The sequence below is a fragment of the Leucopleurus acutus genome (genome assembly GCF_964270905.1).
Source record: "Leucopleurus acutus genome assembly, chromosome: 6".
Taxonomy (NCBI): Eukaryota; Metazoa; Chordata; class Mammalia; order Artiodactyla; family Delphinidae; genus Leucopleurus; species Leucopleurus acutus.
In genome coordinates, this window is record NC_139149.1 from 100,213,447 (window position 1) to 100,234,828 (window position 21,382).

General features: G+C 46.5%; 1 protein-coding gene across 1 annotated transcript in view; it reads right to left on the minus strand.

Annotated features, from left to right (window-relative positions):
- Positions 1–817, minus strand: part of CFAP65 (cilia and flagella associated protein 65) — a gene marked incomplete at both ends in the record, with an annotated part of 38,113 nt that extends 37,296 nt beyond the window's left edge. Inside the window, 2 exon segments of the mRNA XM_082841420.1 lie at positions 660–784; positions 787–817. Coding sequence (XP_082697546.1) covers positions 660–784; positions 787–817 — 156 coding nt within the window.
- Between the last annotated feature and the right edge of the window lie 20,565 nt (positions 818–21,382).

The following is a 21,382-nucleotide window of genomic DNA, read 5'->3' on the forward strand; positions in this document are numbered from 1 at the left end:
ATGGAGACACTGTCAAAAGCAGAGAGGGAAGAAGATAAATAGCCTGGCTTCTCCCTTCTTCCCAACTCCCAATCTCCTGCCAGCTCAGAGCAGAGCGGGGAAGGGCAGTGAGTGAATCTGTGAGCAAACTGGGCCAGATTGGCACAGATGGAGGGGTGAGATGACCCCGGTCCACAGAGAGGCAAATGCAACCACCATCACATCTAAGGAGACACGAGAATTCACAAATGATACAGACACATGCTGCACAAATGTAGTGAGACCCCATAGTTACATCCCTAGACAAGCACCCCCTGCCGTGGTCCTGCGCTATCACAGAGAGGGACCCCCGAGAGCTGTGAGAAGTAAACAACATCCATCCACTGACAAACACAAAGCCCTAGGGCTCGAGACCAGAAGAGCTTTGTGAAGGAAGAGAGAACTACTGGCTACTCTATCAGCCCCCAACTCGCATCGCCCCAGCGTTCTCCCCGCTCCACCATCACGCTCACAGCTGCCACCACTCCAGTTAGCATAGGGCTCAGTGTATGCAGGGTCTAGTACTGGAGTTTAGACAGGAGAGTGGGGTCGTCTCAGATTCCTACCCCCGCTGCCCTGCTGCCCATCTACCCTGCTTGGCCCTGCTCCACCCACTCCACCCGCCCTGCACGTGTCCTCACACAGGCACTAGCATTGCTGCTGCTGTAGGCGCTCATGGCCACGCTGCTGCCAGTGATGGTGGGAAAGGCCACTGTGCTGGCACTCAGGCATGATCCGGCGTTCATGGTGTAGGCCCCGCTGTCCTCGTGGGGAGGCTTAGGGCTGCCCTGATGAGCATCCGGTGCCTGGAACACAAGTCCAAGGGAAGCTCTCTGGCTAAGACAGGAGTTCCTGCCAGTTGGGAGCTGGGAAGAGACCAGAGGGGAGGCAGGAGGGGCATGAAAAAGAGGAGTCAATGAAGAAGACTCACCACGGCCATCATTTTCATGCAGGGGTGTCTGCTTCCTATCTCTGGCAACAGGTGTGAAGTAGCACCATGAGGAGCAAGACTGAATGCAAGACCCAAGGCTTTGCCTGGGAGCCTAGGGACTCACCATTCAGGAAAGGCCATTTGGAAAAGGGAACTGGGGATGAGGCCCAGGCAGCCCTGCTCTCCAAGGCCACACTTGGCATTTCTCAGCAAGACCCCAGTGAGTGTTACTGAAGCATATGCATTACCTTTACTTGGCTTTTACTCTCTACTTGTTTCCTCTGAACGTGGCTTGCCTCCTGTGGGAAAAGGAATAAGAGTCAAAGAAGAAGCAAATGAGACTGGAGGATTCTTGGGCTTCTGGGTTTCCTCTATCAGTACACGACATGTAGTCCAGGTTTAAAGGAAGCATTCACTAAAATAATGACTCAGTCCAAAGATTAATGAATCAACCTCTAAAACAGAGGGATCCACTGATAGACTGCAGCTGGAAGTTATATGCAAATACATGCAAACGTTATAGACAAATTATATGCAAAATGTCATGGGTTTGGGCATGTGCTCTTTTCCAGGGAGAGTGTCCACAGCTTTCACCAAATGCTCAAAAGGGTGCTTGACCCTGCTCTAGGGGACACAGAAGTGTCCCAAACTGGCTCTGGCTCCCTCTCAAATCCCCCTTCCTTTAGCAGGCTTCCTTCAGCACATATACCCAGGTATGGCTACCATATTGGACAGCATCAATGTAATCCTTTTTTGAACATGTATACATTTTTAAGACTACTCAGTATCCTAGCCCATCTCTTGGAATAGCAATCTCAAAAATAATAACAACTTCTAAGAACATTTACTAAGAAATTACCATGTGCCAAGCAGTGTTGTAAGTCCTTCACATATATTTTAATTCTTACAACAATTTATGATTAGATGGAATTGTCTTTTATTTGGCCTAAAATTATCTCTTTTCAAGTCTGGGGTTCAGCTCCCTTTTACAACATATTATGCTTTAGTAAACAATTTCATGGTCGCCCTTTAGAAAGTTCCACGTTTCCATCAGACACTCTCCCGTCCCCTCCCCACCACCCATTCAGAACAAAAGATTCTGTTGATGCACTTTTTCCTAATTGGCAATATGTCCAAACCCTCTGGAGGGGATTATCTTACATTCACTCATTCATTCATTCACAAGGCATTTACTGAGTGCCTGCTATGTACCAGTGCTAGGCACAGGACAGGACAGGCAAGGCTCCTACCTTTGGTTGTGAAGTGAACGTTCAGATGGAATCAAAGAAATGCAAGCTGGGGAGATAGGGAGGAAGGTCCCATTACTTCTCTGCTATTGGATGGCTTTGTAGTACTTCCCGGGCTCATTAATGCCTGTTACCTTAGGGGATTCTACAGACAGTCCCTGCCTCAAGGCTCTGAAAAAATTTCCAATCAACACTTGTAGGAAAAATGAGAGACAGTGGGATAGAAAGCTGGTCCAGATCAGGTCTTAGGGCTTAGAAGTGAGCACTGGTCCTGGAGCAAGAAAAGCTGGGTTGAAGCATCTGCTCAGATTCGTTTAAGATGGGCGAGTTTCTCCATCTCCTCAAGCCTCAGCCTCCTTACCTGTAAAATGAGGCTTATCGTATTTCACAAAATTGATGTGAAGCTTGAAAGAAATAGAGAAGTGAAAAAGCCCTAGACAAACCTATGTTACTATAATGAACAATTACAACTTCCACGCTAGCACGTGCTACTCTTCCAAAAGATTCACACATCTGCAATCATTGTGAGGACACTGGGCAAGGGAGGTGTTGTTTTAAATCTTTTTCTAATCTTGAGGATCTTAAAAAAATATCATCAGCTTCCTTTATTTGCCTAATTTCCAATCTAAAAATTCCTAAGATGACCAGTGTAAAAAGTGGCGGGTTGCCGAGTAGAGGGAGGAAGAAAGAGGTAAAAAGAAGGAATAAAATATACTTAGAGCTGTTCCACCATCGTCTAAGAGATCCCCAGGCTGATCTCGCCCAAGTCTCAGTCCCTCCGGGCTCTCTGAAGGACACCGAGGGGACCCCTGGTTACGACTTCCCAAAGGAGACCGTCTCCCAAGACAGATACCTTCCCTGGCCACTTGCGCAGCTCCCCCTGGTCACTTGGACCAACGCTCAGAACTCACACCGCCGCCATGTTGTCGTCTCTATAGATACAGGACGCGCAGGACACGGCGTCTCCTGGTATCCCAGGGCAACGACGGCTACCCGAAGGAGTCAAGGATCAGAGAAGGCGCAAGCTCCGCCCAGCTTTAACGCTCACCACTATTTTTTATTCTCCGACTTTCCCTGCTAGCAGTAACTGTCTTCTGCCAGTAGCAACACAGTTGTCGTGACGTCCCCGCAATCCTGGCTTTAGTTGAAGACCAAATTCAGAGGAGGCTACTACAAGGACTTGTCACACCAGTGGGAGTTGTTTCTGTTCTTTTCTGATACCCCTCGGTGACATAGGGTCAGAATTTCAACTGGAACTTTATTCTGTGATTGCAATTGTTAACTTAAAAGCAGCCGGTAGTTATTTCTTATTTGCATATTGCTTTTCAAATTAATTCCTTTTGCAGGTGGAAGAGAATGTGTTCTAGGCATTTTCTCCTAGCATTTCCTTCTGCCCAGCACAAAGCTAACTCTTGAAGGGATCTGAAGGTGAATGTATGAAGAAGGCATTATTACACATAATATGGATTTTTGGAAGCCCATTAGTTCATTTGTTTGTCTGTCCTTTGGGAGGAAGAGTCTCATTTGGTGAAGACTTCTTAGGTGGGTGAAGCTGAAAATCTCAGAGTTCATTCATGGGCAATTAAAGATGTTTCACTACCCAGGACAGTGATGGAGGTGGGTGTTGGGGGAGAGAACTTAGAGACTCTAGGGGTAAACCCAGAAAACAAACTCTCATTTTGGGAAAGTTGGAGTATATCTGTGAAAGGTGAAAGATAGACTCAGATGACAGTGTTGCCTGAGTTGGCCTGGGAGATCACATGGCCAGAGGCTGGCTGTATTAGAGGGAAGGGTCAGACCAGGGGGCCCATTAAGTTATGCCAGCACAGTTAGGTCTGGAGTTTTCTTGGGATTGAGGAATGTTGAACTCAGTAAGCTTTTCACTGGTTTTAATGTTATTCTCAGTATAGGAAACCTGTACTTTGGACGTTACCACTTTTATGTTGTTTGTGGTTTCTATAATGATTTCTTTTTTGTTTTCCTCTAAGCTCATTTTGAAATAGTCATCCTGACTCAGCTGGATCTTAGGAACAGGGAAAGGGACCTGTTTGTCCATTCTTTTTTTTTTTTTTTTTTTGCGGTACGCAGGCCTCTCACTGTTGTGGCCTCTCCCGCCGCGGAGCACAGGCTCCGGACGCGCAGGCTCAGCGGCCATGGCTCACGGGCCCAGCCGCTCCGCGGCATGTGGGATCCCCCCAAACCGGGACACGAACCCGTGTCCCCTGCATTGGCAGGCGGACTCTCAACCACTGCGCCACCAGGGAAGCCCTGTTTGTCCATTCTTAGGCCAAATAGGGAGCAGTGACTCTGGGGGCAAGGCTTGGTGGTGGCCTCAGGAATCCCAGCAAGAAAACCGTAAGGGGATTAGGGTTAGAAAAGCTTATTCTAGGGATTTCCCTGGTGGTCCAGTAGTTAAGACTCCATGCTCCCAATGCAGGGGGCCCAGGTTCGATCCCCGGTCAAGGAACTAGATCCCACATGCTGTAACTAAGAGCCTGCATGCCGCAACTAAAGATTCTGCATGCCACAACGAAGATCCTGAGTGGCACAAATAGGACCTGGTGCAGCCAAATAAATAAATAAAGATTTTAAAGAAAAAAAGCTTATTCTAGGAGCCACACATCCTTGTGCCTCTTCACTGAAGGAGTGTCCCTCCAGAGCTGGCCTGCTCAAACCTTGGTGGATTCTGGGCTTGAGATGGTGAGAAGGGATTCGTAGTTGGTCCTCTGTGGGCTCTACTTCTGCAAGTTTCTAGCTGCCTCCTGGGAGTTCTGCTGGTGAGTGACCTTGACTGGCATGGTGGACTCCCAGGGAGAGGCCCAAGCTGGACTTTGCCCCAGGAAGCAAACAGCATGGAAAGGGGTGTGGCAAGGCGTTGAACCCGAGGAAGGGAGAGAAAGTTGGGTTTGCCACTCATTTCAGGATCCCGGAATGTGTGGGAAATAATGGGTGCTGGGTCCTGGTGACCATCTCCTCCATGGACCCAATAAAGACAACAGGGTGGTGCTATTTTGTTCAAGGCTATGAACAAATGTGGGTGATGATTCAGTATACTGATGAAGACCAGGATGTGGAAGAAAGGGAGGAAAGAGGATGAGTAGGAGGACTCTGATGCTCCTGGCTGGAAGCAGAGGAGTGGGGGTAATAAAGATAAAGCACACTCCATGATCTGGGCTTCAGCACACACAAAATTATCTTTTCTAAGCCTTTTTCCCATAGCCATCCCCCCGCCACCCATGAAATACAGAAGACTCTGGGCTGGGAAATCAGGCAGACCTGAGATTGATCCTGATTGCCACTTACTGGCTGTATGACCTTGGGCAAGTCCCATGACCTCTCTGAGCCTCATCTTTTACCTGGGGATAATTATCAAAAGGCCTGTGTAGGGACTGAGTGATCAGTTATGTAAAGTATTTGACACATGGTAGACAATCAACAAAGTTACACACAGACACACACACACATACACACAGAGGAGGGTCACTCACTATGTGGGAGGCCCTAGAATTTTGCCTCTCAGCTCTCTGTCCACCCTTGCCTCCTACCACGTCCCAGCCTCTCTGCTGCACACTGGAGAAGTGGAAAGTTTTTCTCCTCTCCACAGCCTCCTCTTTTGTTTCTCCAAGAAGGAGGCTGCCTTGCTGCTCCAGCGTGGAGAAAGACAAAAAGAAATGCCAGGGTGATCTGCTGTCCAGTTGGCAAGTCACCCAGCTCCAGGACTTGCAAAGCCCTCTCCCACTTTCCTTCCCCTGCAACTCTGACTCTGTTTTCCAGTGTTGCTTCTGAAATCAGGTCAGCATCGAAGACGTACTTAAGTTAGGGGAGGGAAATGAGGAGGTGGGTACTCCCACAGAAGCTCCTGACCTCCGAAATTAGTAGGGTAAATCTTCTAAGCCCAACCTGATAGATGAAGAGGAGACTATAGCTAAGCGGACCACTGGGGTTGTTCAAGGCTGGATCTAGGAGCAGGCATAGAGCACTCTCTGCATTAGACTGCCGTGGTCCCCTGGGTTGCTTGGTGTGGAGAGGGTGTGTCAGGAGATTGATAGCACCTCCAGCCTGAAAGGGCTGCCAGGGCACAAATTTGGCAGGGGCTGGGGGAACACTGCCATATGGCAAGGTAATTCAAAAGAAAGCGTTCCATTCTGCCTGAGACCCCTATAGGTTTTTCTAACTCTCTTGTGTCAGTCCAAAGCCCCTCTTCAAATTGCTTCCTGTACTCGTTGTCCCCATCAAATGGTGAATAGGCACACAGGCCAACAGTAGGGGGGTGGATGGAAAATGACATGAGGCTCGATCCCAGAAGACCGAGTTCAAGTCCTGATTCTACCATTTAAGAGCTGAGCTGGGACTTCCCTGGTGGTCCAGTGGTTAAGACTCTGTGCTTCCACTGCAGGGGCATGGGTTTGATCCCTGGTCAGGGATCCTGCATGCTGCGTAGTGCGGCCAAAAAAAAAAAAAAGGTTAAAAAAGAAAAAGAGCTGAGCAATTTGAGGCAAATCATTAAACATTCCAGAGCCTCACTTTCCCCACCTGTAAAATGGGGGCAAACAGGGGTAGCATTCAAAATACTTAAAAATTGGTAAGTTATGAGTACTGACCTATGAGAATGGACACCAGGGGGCCTTAGAGCCAGAGCTGGGTCCTGGGAGGCCACATTGTGCCAGGCCTTAACCTTTTAGTTGCTGGGTTGTGGGGAAGCCTGCAGGTGTGGAGAGAGGACTGGGAGAGCAGCCGCAGCAGTGGAGAACTCAGCCAGTGACTACTCACCAACTAGTACCAAAGTATTTCCAGATTTTAACAACCAGTACAGCTACCCTGGATAGTGATGGCATATTGGTTGCAAGTGAGACCTGAGGAAAAATCCTCTCTCACCAGCTACTGTATACATGGTTATTTATTTTAAGCCAAAACTTGAAGTTCTAATTCCGTTTAATTCCTCCTGATCAGTAGAGGACCTGCGACCGCGTCTAACTGCTCTGTCCCTCTAGTCTATGCAGGCTTCTTCTCTGTGTTAGCTCTCCCAGCTGTCTTCCCCTACACCATCTCCTACAGGCTCTCCAGCTCCATGCCCCTCTGACCAGCACCATGGACAGCTCCAGCTGACCAGCCCATCCTAGGCCATCCCCTTCCTCCTGCCTTATCTCTCCTCTTACCCCACCCATGCCAGCACAGAAACCCTGAGGTACGAACTGAATGTAGCTCACCCCTGAGAAAACAGTACAGTGGAGTGGTTCAGAACAAGCTCTGGAGTAAAGCCGACTGGATTTGAATCCCAACCCACCAGCTCTCAGCTGTTTGATCGTATTCCTCCATTTCTATAACACCCAGATTGCTCTCTTGTCAACAGTGAAAACTTTACAGCTACCTCAAAGGTCATAAGGTTTAAGTGGGATAAAAGGTTTAAAGAACTTAGCACAGTGCCTGGCTCATTATATGTTCTGAATAAATAAAGAGCACCATTCTGTGACTTTCTATCCTATTTAATTCCTCAAACCCTTTTCCAATCCATCTCTGATGAGGGCCCTCTCTCAGATAAAGGTATTATAACATGACCACCAGCTTAGTGTAGCTGGCCTCCTTTGGTGTGAAAGTTGGCTTGGACTTCAAAGATGGTAAGGAAGCCAACCTTTGGTCCATGAGATTCTCTCTTTATTAGTTTTTTTTTTTTTTTGCATTTAAAAAATTTTGAGTTAATCTTAGACATACACCAAAATAGTACAAGTGGTTCTCATAAACCCTTCATCCAGTTTCCCCTTAGGTTAACATCTTACATGACCATCGGACGCTTATCAAAAAGAAGAAATTAATGTTGGTACAATGATACTATTAACAAAATTATAGAATTTATTTAGATTTCACAAGTTTGTCCACAAATCTCCTTTTCCTGTTTCAGTATCCAATCCAGGATCCCCCCTGGGGCGTTTCCTGAGACTTTCTTTGTTTTTCATGACCTTGATTCTTTTGAAGAGTACTGTCAATTGTTTTGTAGAATATTCCTCAATCTGGGTTTGTTTCTCGTGATTAGAGTAAAATGTGCATTACTGGGAAGCATAACACAGAGTTATAGGCCCTTCTCAGTGCATGATATCAGAGGGTACATCGTGTCAATATGTATTTTTGGTGATGTTAACTTTGATCACTTGGCTAGAGTGGTGTCTGCCAGGATTCTCCATTGCAAACTTGCTCTCTCCCCCTCTTTATTAGATTTTGAACATGCCCATCTTTTACTTCTCTAGAATTAAGTGTTCAGAACCAAGAAAACTGTCCTCGCTGTAAGCCATCCATCTGTACACTCCCAACCACTCCTGAGCCATACCCATTCCCTATGACCTGCCTGGTCACTTTCCTGTGAGTTTTCTTTTTTCCTTTATATATATACACACACACACACATTCCTTTCCTATTTTTCTTTTTTTTTAACATCTTTATTGGAGTATAATTGCTTTACAATGGTGTGTTAGTTTCTGCTGTAAAACGAAGTGAGTCAGCTATATGTATACATATATCCCCATATCTCCTTCCTCTTGCATCTCCTTCCCACCCTCCCTATCCCGCCCCTCTAGGTGGTCACAAAGCACTGAGTTGATCTCCCTGTGTTATACGGCTACTTCCCACTAGCTATCTGTTTTACATTTGGTGGTATATATAAGTCAGTGCTAGTCTCTCACTTCATCCCAGCTTACCCTTCCCCCTCCCCGTGTCCTCAAGTCCATTCTCTACATCTGCGTCTTTATTCCTGTCCTGCCCCTAGGTTCTTCATAACCTTTTTTTTTTTTTAGATTCCATATATATGTGTTAGCATACGGTATTTGTTTTTCTCTTTCTGACTTACTTCACTCTGTATGACAGACTTTAGGTTCATCCACCTCACTGCAAATAACTCAATTTCGTTTCTTTTTATGGCTGAGTAATATTCCATTGTATATATGTGCCACGTCTTCTTTACCCATTCATCTGTCAATGGACACTTAGGTTGCTTCCAAGTCCTGGCTATTGTAAATAGAGCTGCAATGAACATTATGGTACATGACTCTTTTTGAATTATGGTTTTCTCAGGGTATATGCCCAGTAGTGGGATTGCTGGGTTTTTTAAGGAACCTCCATAATGTTCTCCATAGTGGCTGTATCAATTTACATTCCCACCAACAGTGCAAGAGGGTTCCCCTTTCTCCACACCCTCTCCAGCATTTACTGTTTGTAGTTTTTTTTTTTTTTTTTTGCGGTACGCGGGCCTCTCACTGCTGTGGCCTCTCCCGTTGTGGAGCCTGTGCTCCGGACGTGCAGGCTCAGCAGCCATGGCTCACGGACCCAGCTGCTCCGCGGCATGTGGGATCTTCCCGGACCGGGGCACGAACCCATGTCCCCTGCATTGGCAGGCGGACTGTCAACCACTGCGCCACCAGGGAAGCCCTTTGTAGTTTTTTTGACGATGGCCATTCTGACTGGTGTGAGGTGATACCTCATTGTAGTTTTGATTTGCTTTTCTCTAATGATTAGTGATGTTGAGCATTCTTTCATGTGTTTGTTGGCAATCTGTATATCTTCTTTGGAGAAACGTCTATTTAGGTCTTCTGCCCATTTTTGGATTGGGTTGTTTGTTTTTTGATATTGAGCTGTATGAGCTGCTTGTAAATTTTGGAGATTAATCCTTTGTCAGTTGCTTCATTGATGAATATTTTCTCCCATTCTGAGGGTTGTCTTTTGGTCCTATTTATGGTTTCCTTTGCTGTGCAAAAGCTTTGACGTTTCATTAGCTCCCATTTGTTTACTTTTGTTTCTATTTCCTTTTCTCTAGGAGGTGGGTCAAAAAGGATCTTGCTGTGATTTATGTCATAGAGTGTTCTGCCTATGTTTTCCTCTAAGAGTTTTATAGTGTCTGGCCTTACATTTAGGTCTTTAATCCATTTTGAGTTTATTTTTGTGTATGGTGTTAGGGAGTAATCTAATTTCATTCTTTTACATGTAGCTCTCCTGTTTTCCCAGTACCACTTATTGAAGAGGCTGTCTTTTCTCCATTGTATATTCTTGCCTCCTTTATCAAAAATAAGGTGACCATAAGTGCATGGGTTTATCTCTGGGCTTTCTATCCTGTTCTATTGATCTATATTTCTGTTTTTGTGCCAGTACCACACTGTCTTGATTACTGTAGCTTTGTAATATAGTCTGAAGTCAGGGAGCCTGATTCATCCAGCTCTGCTTTTCTTTCTCAAGATTGGTTTGGCTATTCGGGGTCTTTTGTGTTTCCATACAAATTGTGAAATTTTTTGTTCTAGTTCTTTGAAAAATACCATTAGTAGTTTGATAGGGATTGCATTGACTCTGTAGATTGCTCTGGGTAGTATAGTCATTTTCACAACATTGATTCTTCCAATCCAAGAACATGGTATATCTCTCCATCTATTTGTATCATCTTTAATTTCTTTCTTCAGTGTCTTATAGTTTTCTGCATACAGCACTTTTGTCTTCTTAGGTAGGTTTTTTCCTAGGTATTGTATTCTTTTTGTTGCAATGGTAAATGGGAGTGTTTCTTTAATTTCTCTTTCAGATTTTTCATCATTAGTATATAGGAATGCAAGATACTTCTGTGCATTAATTTTGTATCCTGATACTTTACCAAATTCATTGTTTAGCTCTAGTAGTTTTCTGGTAGAGTCTTTAGGATTCTCTATGGGTAGTATCATGTCATCTGCAAACAGTGACAGCTTTACTTCTTCTTTTATGATTTGGATTCCTTTTGTTTCTTTTTCTTCTCTGATTGCCATGGCTGAAACTTCCAAAACTATGTTGAATAATAGTGGTGAGAGTGGGCAACCTTGTCTTGTTCTTGATCTTAGTGGAAATGGTTTCAGCTTTTCACCACTGAGAATGATGTTGGCTGTGGGTTTGTTGGTATGGCCTTTATTATGTTGAGGTAAGTTCCCTCTATGCCTACTTTCTGGAGGGTTTTTATCATAAATGGGTGTTGAATTTTGTCAAAAGCTTTTTTTGCATCTATTGAGATGATCATATAGTTTTTCTCCTTCAATTGGTTAATATGGTGTATCACATTGATTGATTTGTGTATATTGAAGAATTCTTGCATTCCTGGGATATACCCCACTTGATCATGGTGTATGATCCTTTTAATGTGTTGTTGGATTCTGTTTGCTAGTATTTTGTTGAGGATTTTTGCATCTATGTTCATCAGTGATATTGGCTTATAGTTTTCTTTATTTGTGACACCTTTGTCTGGTTTTGGTATCAGGGTGATGGTGGTCTCATAGAATGAGCTTGGGAGTGTTCCTCCCTCTGCTATATTTTGGAAGAGTTTGAGAAGGATAGGTGTTAACTCTTCTCTAAATGTTTGATAGAATTCGCTTGTGAAGCCATCTGGTCCTGGGCTTTTGTTTGTTGGAAGATTTTTAATCACGGTCTCAATTTCAGTGCTTGTGATTGGTCTGTTTATATTTTCTATTTCTTCCTGGTTCAGTCTTGGAAGGTGGTGCTTTTCTAAGAATTTGTCCATTTCTTCCAGGTTGTCCATTTTATTGGCATATAGTTGCTTGTAGTAATCTCTCATGATCCTTTGTATTTCTGCAATGTCAGTTGTTACTTCTTTTTCATTTCTAATTCTATTGATTTGAGTCTTCTCCCATTTTTTCTTGATGAGCCTGGCTAATGGTTTATCATTTTTTTTATCTTCTTAAAGAACCAGCTTTTAGTTTTATTGATCTTTGCTACTGTTTCCTTTATATTTTTTTCATTTATTTGTGATCTGATCTTTATGATTTCTTTCCTTCTGCTAACTTTGGGGGTTTTTTGTTTTTCTTTCTCTAATTGCTTTAGGTGTAAGGTTAGGTTGTTTATTTGAGATGTTTCTTGTTTCTTGAGGTAGGATTGTATAGCTATAAACTTCCCTCTTAGAACTGCTTTTGCTGCATCCCATAGTTTTTGGGTCGTTGTGTTTTCATTGTCAATTTTTTCTAGGTATTTTTTGATTTCCTCTTTGATTTCTTTGGTGATCTCTTGGTTATTGAGTAGTGTATTGTTTAACCTCCATGTGTTTGTATTTTTTACAGATTTTTTCCTGTAATTGATATCTAGTCTCGTAGCGTTGTGGTCGGAAAAGATACTTGGTACGATTTCAATTTTCTTAAATTAACCATGGCTTGATTTGTGACCCAAGATATGTTGAATCCTGGAGAATGTTCCATGAGCACTTGAGAAGAAAGTGTATTCTGTTGTTTTTGGATGGAATGTCTTATAAATATCAATTAAGTCCATCTTGTTTAATGTATCATTTAAAGCTTGTGTTTCCTTATTTATTTTCATTTTAGATGATCTGTCCATTGGTGGAAATGGGGTGTTAATGTCCCCTACTATGATTGTGTTACTGTCGTTTTCCTCTTTTATGGCTGTTAGCATTTGCCTTATGTATTGAGGTGCTCCTATGTTGGGTGCATAAATATTTACAATTGTTATATCTTCTTCTTGGATTGATCCCTTGATCATTATATAGTGTCCTCATCTCTTGTAATAGTCTTTATTTTAAAGTCTGTTTTGTCTGACATGAGAATTGCTACTCCAGCTTTCTTTTGATTTCCATTTGCATGGAATATCTTTTTCTATCCCCTCACTTTCAGTCTGTATGTGTCCCTAAGTCTGAAGTGGGTCTCTTGTAGACAACATATATATGGGTTTTGTTTTTGTATCCATTCAGCCAGTCTATGTCTTTTGGTTGGAGCATTTAATCCATTTACATTTAAGGTAATTATCAATATGTATGTTCCTATTACCATTTTCTTTATTGTTTTGGGTTTGTTATTGTAGGTCTTTTCCTTCTCTTGTGTTTCTTGCCTAAAGAAGTTCCTTTAGCATTTGTTGTAAAGGTGGTTTGGTGGTGCTGAATTCTCTTAGCTTTTGCTTGTCTGTAAAGATTTTAATTTCTCCATCAAACCTGAAAGAGATCCTTGATGGGTAGAGTAATCTTGGTTGTAGGTGTTTCCCTTTCATCACTTTTTAAAAATTTTATTTATTTTAGGCTGCGTTGGGTCTTCATTGCTGTGCTGTGCTTTCTCTAGTTGCGGTGAGCGGGGGCCACTCTTTGTTGTGGTGCGCGGGTTTCTCATTGCGGTGGCTCCTCTTGTTGTGGAGCATGGGCTCTAGGTGTGTGGGCTTCAGTAGTTGTGGCTCACAGGCTCTATAGCACAGGCTCAGTAGTTGTGGCACACAGGCTTAGTTGCTCGGCCTCATGTGGGATCTTCCTGGACCAGAGCTCGCACCTGTGTCCCCTGCATTTGCAGGCGGATTCTTAACCACTGTGCCACCAGGGAAGCCCTCCCTTTCATCACTTTAATTATGTTCTGCCACTCCCTTCTGGCTTGCAGAGTTTCTGCTGAAAGATCAGCTGTTAACCTTATGGGGATTCCCTTGTATGTTATCTGTTGTTTTTCCCTTGCTGCTTTTAATATTTTTTCTTTGTGTTTAATTTTTGATAGTTTGATTAATATGTGTCTTGGCATGTTTCTCCTTGGATTTATCCTGTATGGGACTCTCTGTGCTTCCTGGACTTGATTAACTATTTCCTTTCCTATATTAGGGAAATTTTCAACTATGATCTCCTCAAATATTTTCTCAGTTCCTTTCTTTTTCTCTTCTTCTTCTGGGACCCCTATAATTCGAATGTTGGTGCATTTAAGTTTATTTATTTATTTATTTATTTATTTTTGGCTGTGTTGGGTCTTCATTTGTGTGTGAGGGCTTTCTCCAGTTGCAGAGAGCGGGGGCCACTCTTCATCGCGGTGCGCAGGCCTCTTACTGTCGTGGCCTCTCTTGTTGCAGACCACAGGCTCCAGACGTGCATGCTCAGTAGTTGTGGCTCACGGGCCTAGTTGCTCCGCGGCATGTGGGATCTTCCCAGACCAGGGCTCGAACCCGTGTCTCCTGCATTAGCAGGTGGATTCTCAACCACTGCGCCACCAGGGAAGCCCCAATGTTGGTGCATTTAATGTTGTCTCAGAGGTCTCTGAGACAGTCCTCAATTCTTTTCATTCTGTTTTCTTTATTCTGCTCTGAAGTAATTATTTCCACTATTTTATCTTCCAGGTCACTTATCCGTTCTTCTGCCTCAGTTATACTGCTATTGATTCCTTCTAGAGAATTTTAAATTTCATTTATTGTGTTTTTCATCCTTGTTTGTTTGCTCTTTAGTTCCTCTAAGTCCTTGTTAAACGTTTCTTATATTTTCTCCATTCTATTTCCAAGATTTGGGGTCATCTTTATTATCATTGCTCTGAATTCTTTTTCAGGTAGACTGCCTATTTCCTCTTCATTTGTTTGGTCTGGTGGGTTTTTACCTTGCTCCTTCACCTGCTGTGTGTTTCTCTGTCTTCTAATTTTGCTTAACTTACTGTGTTTGGGGTCTCCTTTTCGCAGGCTGTAGGTTCATAGTTCCTGTTGTTTTTGGTGTCTGCCCCCAGTGGGTAAGGTTGGTTCAGTGGGCTGTGTAGGCTTCCTGGTGGAGGGGACTGGTGCCTGTTTTCTGTTGGATGAGGCTCGATCTTGTCTCTCTGGTGGGGAAGACCATATCCGGTGGTGTGTTTTGGGGTGTCTGTGACCGTATTATGATTTTAGGCAGTCTCTCTGCTAATGGGTGGGCTTGTATTCCTGTCTTGCTAGTTGTTTGGCATAGGGTATCCAGCACTGTAGCTTGCTGGTCATTGAGTGGAGCTTGGTCTTAGCATTGAGATGGAGATCTCTGGGAGAGCTTTCGCCGTTTGATATTACATGGAGCCGGGAGGTCTCTGGTGGACCAATGTCCTGAACTTGGCTCTCCCACCTCAGTGGCACAGGCCTGACACCCAGCTGGAGCATCAAGACACTTTTGGGAAGTCTGAGGTCTTCTGCCAGCGTTCAGCAGATGTTCTGTAGGAGTTGTTCCACACATAGATGTATTTCTGATATATTTGTGAGGAGGAAGGTAATCTCCACGTCTTACTCTTCCTCCATCTTGAAGGTCTCCTCTTTCTTTCTTTCTTTCTTTTTGGCCACACCATGTGGCTTGTGAGATCTTAGTTCCCTGACCAGGGATCGAACCTGGGTCCTCAGCAGTGAAAGCACAGAGTTCTAACCACTGGACTGCCAGGGAATTCCCCTGAGTTTTCTTAAGTTGGACATTCAGAGGTGTGCGCAGAAGCCAGATGCAGACACACCTGGAGTTTATGAGGGTAACAGGGTACTTCTCAGTTCATTTTCATGGATCTTTTGTCAAGGCCCGGCAGCTTTCGGCTTACAGGGGCACTCTGAGAAAACGTGGCCAGCAACTGTCTATGGGAATGTCCAGCCCCTTCCTCAGGTCTGGCCCCAAACTTTGAGCACTTTCTTCAACATATAACATTTGGGTTTTTTAAATCTCTAGTAGCATTCGTTTCTTGGCAATGTACAACTCCTTGCTACCCACTAGCCCAGATCCAGGAACTTCCTTCCTTCCAGAAGGCTCTTCACTACTCCAAGAGTTTGCTGTCACCAGATATCCTGCTACCAGAGTAGATACATAACATTCTTTCAAGCGAGTGTGGAGAGATGTGCTTTTCCAGCCCTCCCCTTTGTCTCTCTCTGCCCCGAGTCTATTCCAAGTCAGTGTGTCTTCTACACACTGCCCCTTTAGAAGATGAAGAAGCACCACACCTCCTCCAGCCTCATGCAAACTCCATTTTAAAACAGCTTTTGTGTAAAAGTATATTAAAGGCTTCTGGAGAGCCTCAGGAGATGTCTTCATCAAATCCCATTCCCTCTTTGCCCTTTGTTCTGGTTACCATGGCAATGTAAGAAATAACATCGAGATTTCAAACAACCATTTTATTTTACTTATGATTTTGTGGGTCAGGAATCAAGAAGGGCTTGACCAGGCAGTTCTTACTTGGACTGTGTCATACAGTTACAGTCAGATGTTGGCCAGGGCTGCAGCCTCCTGAAGGCTCCACTGGACTGGACCTCCAAGATGGTGCACTCACACGGCTCATGGTTGATGCTGGCTGTTGGCTGGAAGCCCAGTTAGGCTATGGCTGGGGACACCTATCTGTAAGGCCAACTGGCCCGAGGCAGGGGAACACAGTCAGATTCACAGGTTGAATCAGACGGAAATTCTCTGGACCACCCAGTTCCAGAAACTGCCCTGGAGACATTCCGGACCACCCAGTTCCAGGAACTGACCTGGGGACTTTAAACCCAGGCCAGCCGTCCCGCCTTTCGAGGGGGCGGGACTAACGGTCCCCCAGGATACTGGAAAAGACCAGCAAATAAGGAATACCCTGCGCCCTCCCAGATTCACCACACCCCTTTCCCTTCTTCCCCTATAAAATCTTGCCCAACCCTCGCCCGGGTGCGACTTCTCTGGCCCCTTTCTCTCGGACCAGTGAACCTCACCCGGGAGCGCTCCCTAATAAGGCTCACTTGAAGCTTTCCTCTGTTTCCCGGTGCCATTAGTTAAGATCCGACCTTACACTATCCATAACCTTTCCAGCTTAGCAAGCTCAGGGTAGAACCAGGCAGAAGCTACATGGCCTTTTCTGACTTAGTCTCAGGCCAGATTCAAGGGGAGAGCAGTGTCAAATAATTTATGGACATATTTTAACCATCGCCACTCCCATCAAAATGAGATCCTCTCACAGCATCTAGAACATCGTTTTTCCAGGACCACCTTCCTGGAAGGTTCTTAGCCACCCCAGCCCTATCAGATCTTTAGGTGGAGGCTGGGAGTGCATTCGTCCCATTCCTCATGAGTTCCCACCTTCCTCAGTTTGCTGCTGCAGGGGACCTGAGTTCTGGTCTGGACTCTGCTACTGTGTGACCTTGGGAAAGTGACTTCGCCTCTCTGGGCCTCAGTTTCTTCTCTGCAAAGTAGGAATTGAAAATAATCTCACTTCACAGGATGTTAGGATTTTAAAAGGATTTTATGTAAATAGCAGACCCAGCAATTGATGCTCCTGATTGTGGAAGAAATATCTGTGGACAAGTCATTTCCCTCTTGGAGACTTAGTTTATTTACCTCTGAAATGGGGGGGGGTGGTAATTGCCTTATCCTGCTTCCCCATGCACATGAGAGGGGTCTTACACGGACTGCACGGAGTGCCAGCCCAGAGATTGAGGCTCCCCAAAACCTACCTGGGTGGGAAGCCCCCTACGTCTATCCCTGTGTGTGCAAAGCAGCCTGGGTGTGGCTTGAGGCAGCACAGGCTTGCAAGGTGGGGCTGCTATCTGCCCTACCTGGCCTTATCAGATCCGGGCTGGCCACAGCTCGGCCAGTGGAACAAAGAGGCTTTGAGAACAAGGCTGGGGTGTGGGATGTGGGCCCGAGCTCCGGAAGGCGCGCTCCACCCAGGGGACAGAGGGCATGGGTTGGGAGAGCGGCCACCGCCAACACCTGCCAGAAGTTTTCCTGCAGCGGGGACACCATCTGAGGTGGGGAGCAGGGCCTGTGCTCCCCACTGAGGGCCTCCGTTCCTTCTTTGGGGTGTTTCCTGCTCCAGCACTTCCCACCAGGCCCTCACCTCTGCCCCTTTTATGGGGTGAAGCGTTTCTCCTCCCCTACTTCCATTTCCCCTCCTGGCACCTTCGAGCCCCAGTCGCACTGGCTCCCAGTCGCACTGGCTCCCGGTCCTTGAGCATGGCCTACGTTCTCCTCCACGCATCCGCTCCCAAACATCCATCCACCTACCCTTGCCCAAGTCACGCATACCCAGCCCCAAACCAGTTCCAGGCAGTGCCCAGACACTGTACATCCCTCGTCATCTCTCCCCACTTCCTCCCGTGCGACACTGTAGGGAAATTCTCTCCAAATTTTCACCACCTGCAGAATCTGACTGAGCCTGGCAGAGGCCCAGGCCCATCGGGGCCAGAGTTTAAGGTTGTACGAGTTATATACTGCACAAGGGCTCTAGGCTGGGCGGTCAAGTTTGGGGGGCCTGAAATCCAGACGTTTTGCATGCCCCACACGACCTCAGTGTGAGGCTTTCTCCTAAACAGACTTCCTGGCGCCAGGCCAGGACAGTTGTCTTTTCTAGTTGCATTTCCTGAAGGGGCGTTTTACTAAGATTTTTAATGGAGGGTCACCTGTTTCCGGTTCCCATCCTGGGGCTGCAGGTGCTAACAGCAGGCCTGGCTGCCTAAAGGACTGTTGCATTGGTTCAGCCCTTCCCCTTCCCTTCCCTTCTCACTGTCAGAAGCCACTCCACAGGCAGCCCCTTTGGGCGGGAGCTGGGGGAGAGGGGTGAGTGTGAATCACAGGGTTTCGGTAGAGCCATGCCCAGCGGTGATGGGGTCTTTCCAAACGAGAGAGGAGGCTGCAAGGACAGCTTGGGGACGGGTACCTGAGGAGAGGCCTCGCACAGACTAGTTGGGAAGGCAGGTGCAGTGGTCCCCGTGTTGTGGGCAGTCTGCCCAGGCAGCTTTAGAGACCTCACAGCCAGGAGGCTCCCCTACTTTGTCTCCTGGACTCCCACAAGCCAGGTCTCCCCAAGCACCTGACACTTCAGCATGGTCTTCTATTTTTTTTTTTAGTGTTTCTTTGCTGCACCGGGTCTTAGTTGCGGCATGTGGGATCTTTTAGTTGTGGTATAGGGGATCTTTAGTTGCGGAGTGCGAACTCTTAGTTGGGCATGAGGGATCTATTTCCCTGACCAGGGATCAAACCCGGAACCCCTGCATTGGGAGCGTGGAGTCTTAGCCATTGGGCCACCAGGGAAGTCCCTCAGCATGGTCTTGCACCTTGCCTGGACTGGGATATCAGGGGCTACTCTGAATCTCCTCCCCATGCCCTTCTGGGATGGGGGTAGGGGTGCAGGCAGAGAGAGCAGAGCCTGGAGGGTCCCTCGAACCCAGGTAGACCAGCCTTGGACAGTGAAAAGAGAGGATATCTATATGGGCAAGAAATCCCTGGACATCTCCCTTGAAGGTGTGGACACTAAGGCCAGAGAAGGACCAAGGTCAAGGGCGTGGGGCAGCTGGATCTCATGTTTAAAAACCCAAAGCTGATGTGCGCCCCTTCCTTGCCCTCATTGCTCACCTGAATTGGCTTCAAGTCCTGGTCATTCTGCTGCCTAAATGTCACCTTCTTTCTGGCCCCACAGTCATCTCTTCAGTCCAGGTCACCAACCTCTCTGCCCAGCAAATTAACTCCCTGCTTCCACAGCTGCCTCTCTGGTCTGTGCTCCACAGTGCAGCTGGGGGAGCTTTCTGAAACCATCTAGTTGCAAGCTTTTCCAGACTTCAAACCTCCTGGGTGCTCCCCAAGCCCCCAAGATAAAGTCCAAATTTGGGGAACACAAGGATCTGTGTTGTCTAACTCCAGCCAGCTCTCTACATCAGCTTCGCCATGCCCACCTGCGCCAGATGGTTTTGAGATGCGGACCTGATGCCGGTTCTTCCACTTTTTTTTTTTTTTTTTTTTTTTTTGTGGTACGCAGGCCTCTCACTGTTGTGGCCTCTCCCGCCGCGGAGCACAGGCTCCGGACGCGCAGGCTCAGCGGCCATGGCCCACGGGCCCAGCCGCTCCGCGGCATGTGGGATCTTCCCAGACCGGGGCACGAACCCGTGTCCCCTGCATCGGCAGGCGGACTCTCAACCACTGCGCCACCAGGGAAGCCCCTTCCAAGCCTTTGCATTTACCATGTCTTCAGCCTGGATCCCTTCCTTTACTTAGCTGCCATGCAAACTTCTCCTTGCTCTACTGCAGCATCCTCACCTCCAGGAAGTCTTCCTAGTTCCCAGGATCTCCATGGCACTCTCATAGCCCCTGTGAGGATGTCAGCCACAACACTTAACATATGGTGTGGACATTTGTCTCCCCATGTTGCTCCCTGCTACCCGGGAGTTCACTGAGTACAGGGACTGCCTCTTTCCCTCATTCTGACACAGTGCCTGGCACAAGAGTGTCCAGCAAACGATGACCAAACAATGACCATTGTGGATGCAGCTGCCTTGGGGGCTGAGCTTAGGCCTGAGAGGAAAGGCAGGCACGGGGCCAGTAGCTACCCGGGCCTGGGCAGTATGGTTGACCTTCCTCTGGGCCTCGGCATCGTACAAAGGATAAGCAAGCAGGGTTCTGGTGGGAGGGATTGAGGCCATCGCGCTGCAGAGGTGGAGGATGACTTTCCAGGCTGTCTCTGCTTGTCCAGCTGGCACTGTCACTGCAGTTCTGGGCCACTATTCCCAGAAAAACTGCAGGGCCTCACCTCTACCCCAAGGTTGGTCTTTTGAAGGTCTGAATTCAAAGTGTTTTTCTGAATCTTTGCAGCCACCTCTGTCTGAAGAATAAATGTGTTTCGTGAGGAGACTCTTACAGAACAGAAAGGTCTAGGGACACCAAATGGCTCTGTGTCTGCAAGGCAAAGTATCCCCAGGCCCTGTGGGAGAGGCAGGTAGGCCCCCCATAGGGGAGAGTCTCGATCTCTCTACCCCGCACCACCCTCTCGCCCAACCATGCAAAATTTCTATAAAAGAACGAATGTGCAAATGAATGGACAAGAGCCTCCTGACCTTGACCTTTTGTTTCTCACTGCAAATGAGTTCATAGATGTTCTGGTCCCTATGAACCTGGCCCGTGAGAGTCTGCCACAAGGTGGTGAGTAGTACACTCTAGGTGGTCTGACAAAACAGATTTCCGGTCCTGAAATGCTCAGAGTGCCTTCTGGAAAGGACCCAAGTTCACCAAGGGAAAAGTCTTGTGGTAAGAACGGTGGACCTGCGGGCAAGATGCATGAGTTCAAATCCTGCTTCTGTCACTTGCTGCATAATCTTGGGCAAGTTACTTAACCTCCCCATACTTCTGTGTTCTCATCTGGAAAATGGTAAGATTACGGTATATACCACATAGGGTTGCTATGAAAATGAAGTGCGTACTACATGTAAAGCACTTAGAACAATGCCTGGCAATGGTTAGTCTTCATTAGATGATAGCAGTTGTCATTCTAGTCTGTGGGGGCCTATTCCTCCCAGATGACACAGTCTCCAGGGCAATGAAGTTTTCTCTGGAGTTTTCCTTCATGGGGGGGGGATGGTAAGGTAAGAGTCTGGGCAGTCATGCTCCCCCACTTCCAACACAGAAGTCTCTGTCAGAGGATAGAACCTGGGCAGGGGTATCCTTTAACAATTGGCCCTCCATGGTCAGGGGAGCTCTAATTTGTAGCATATGCCAATTTCTATGGTG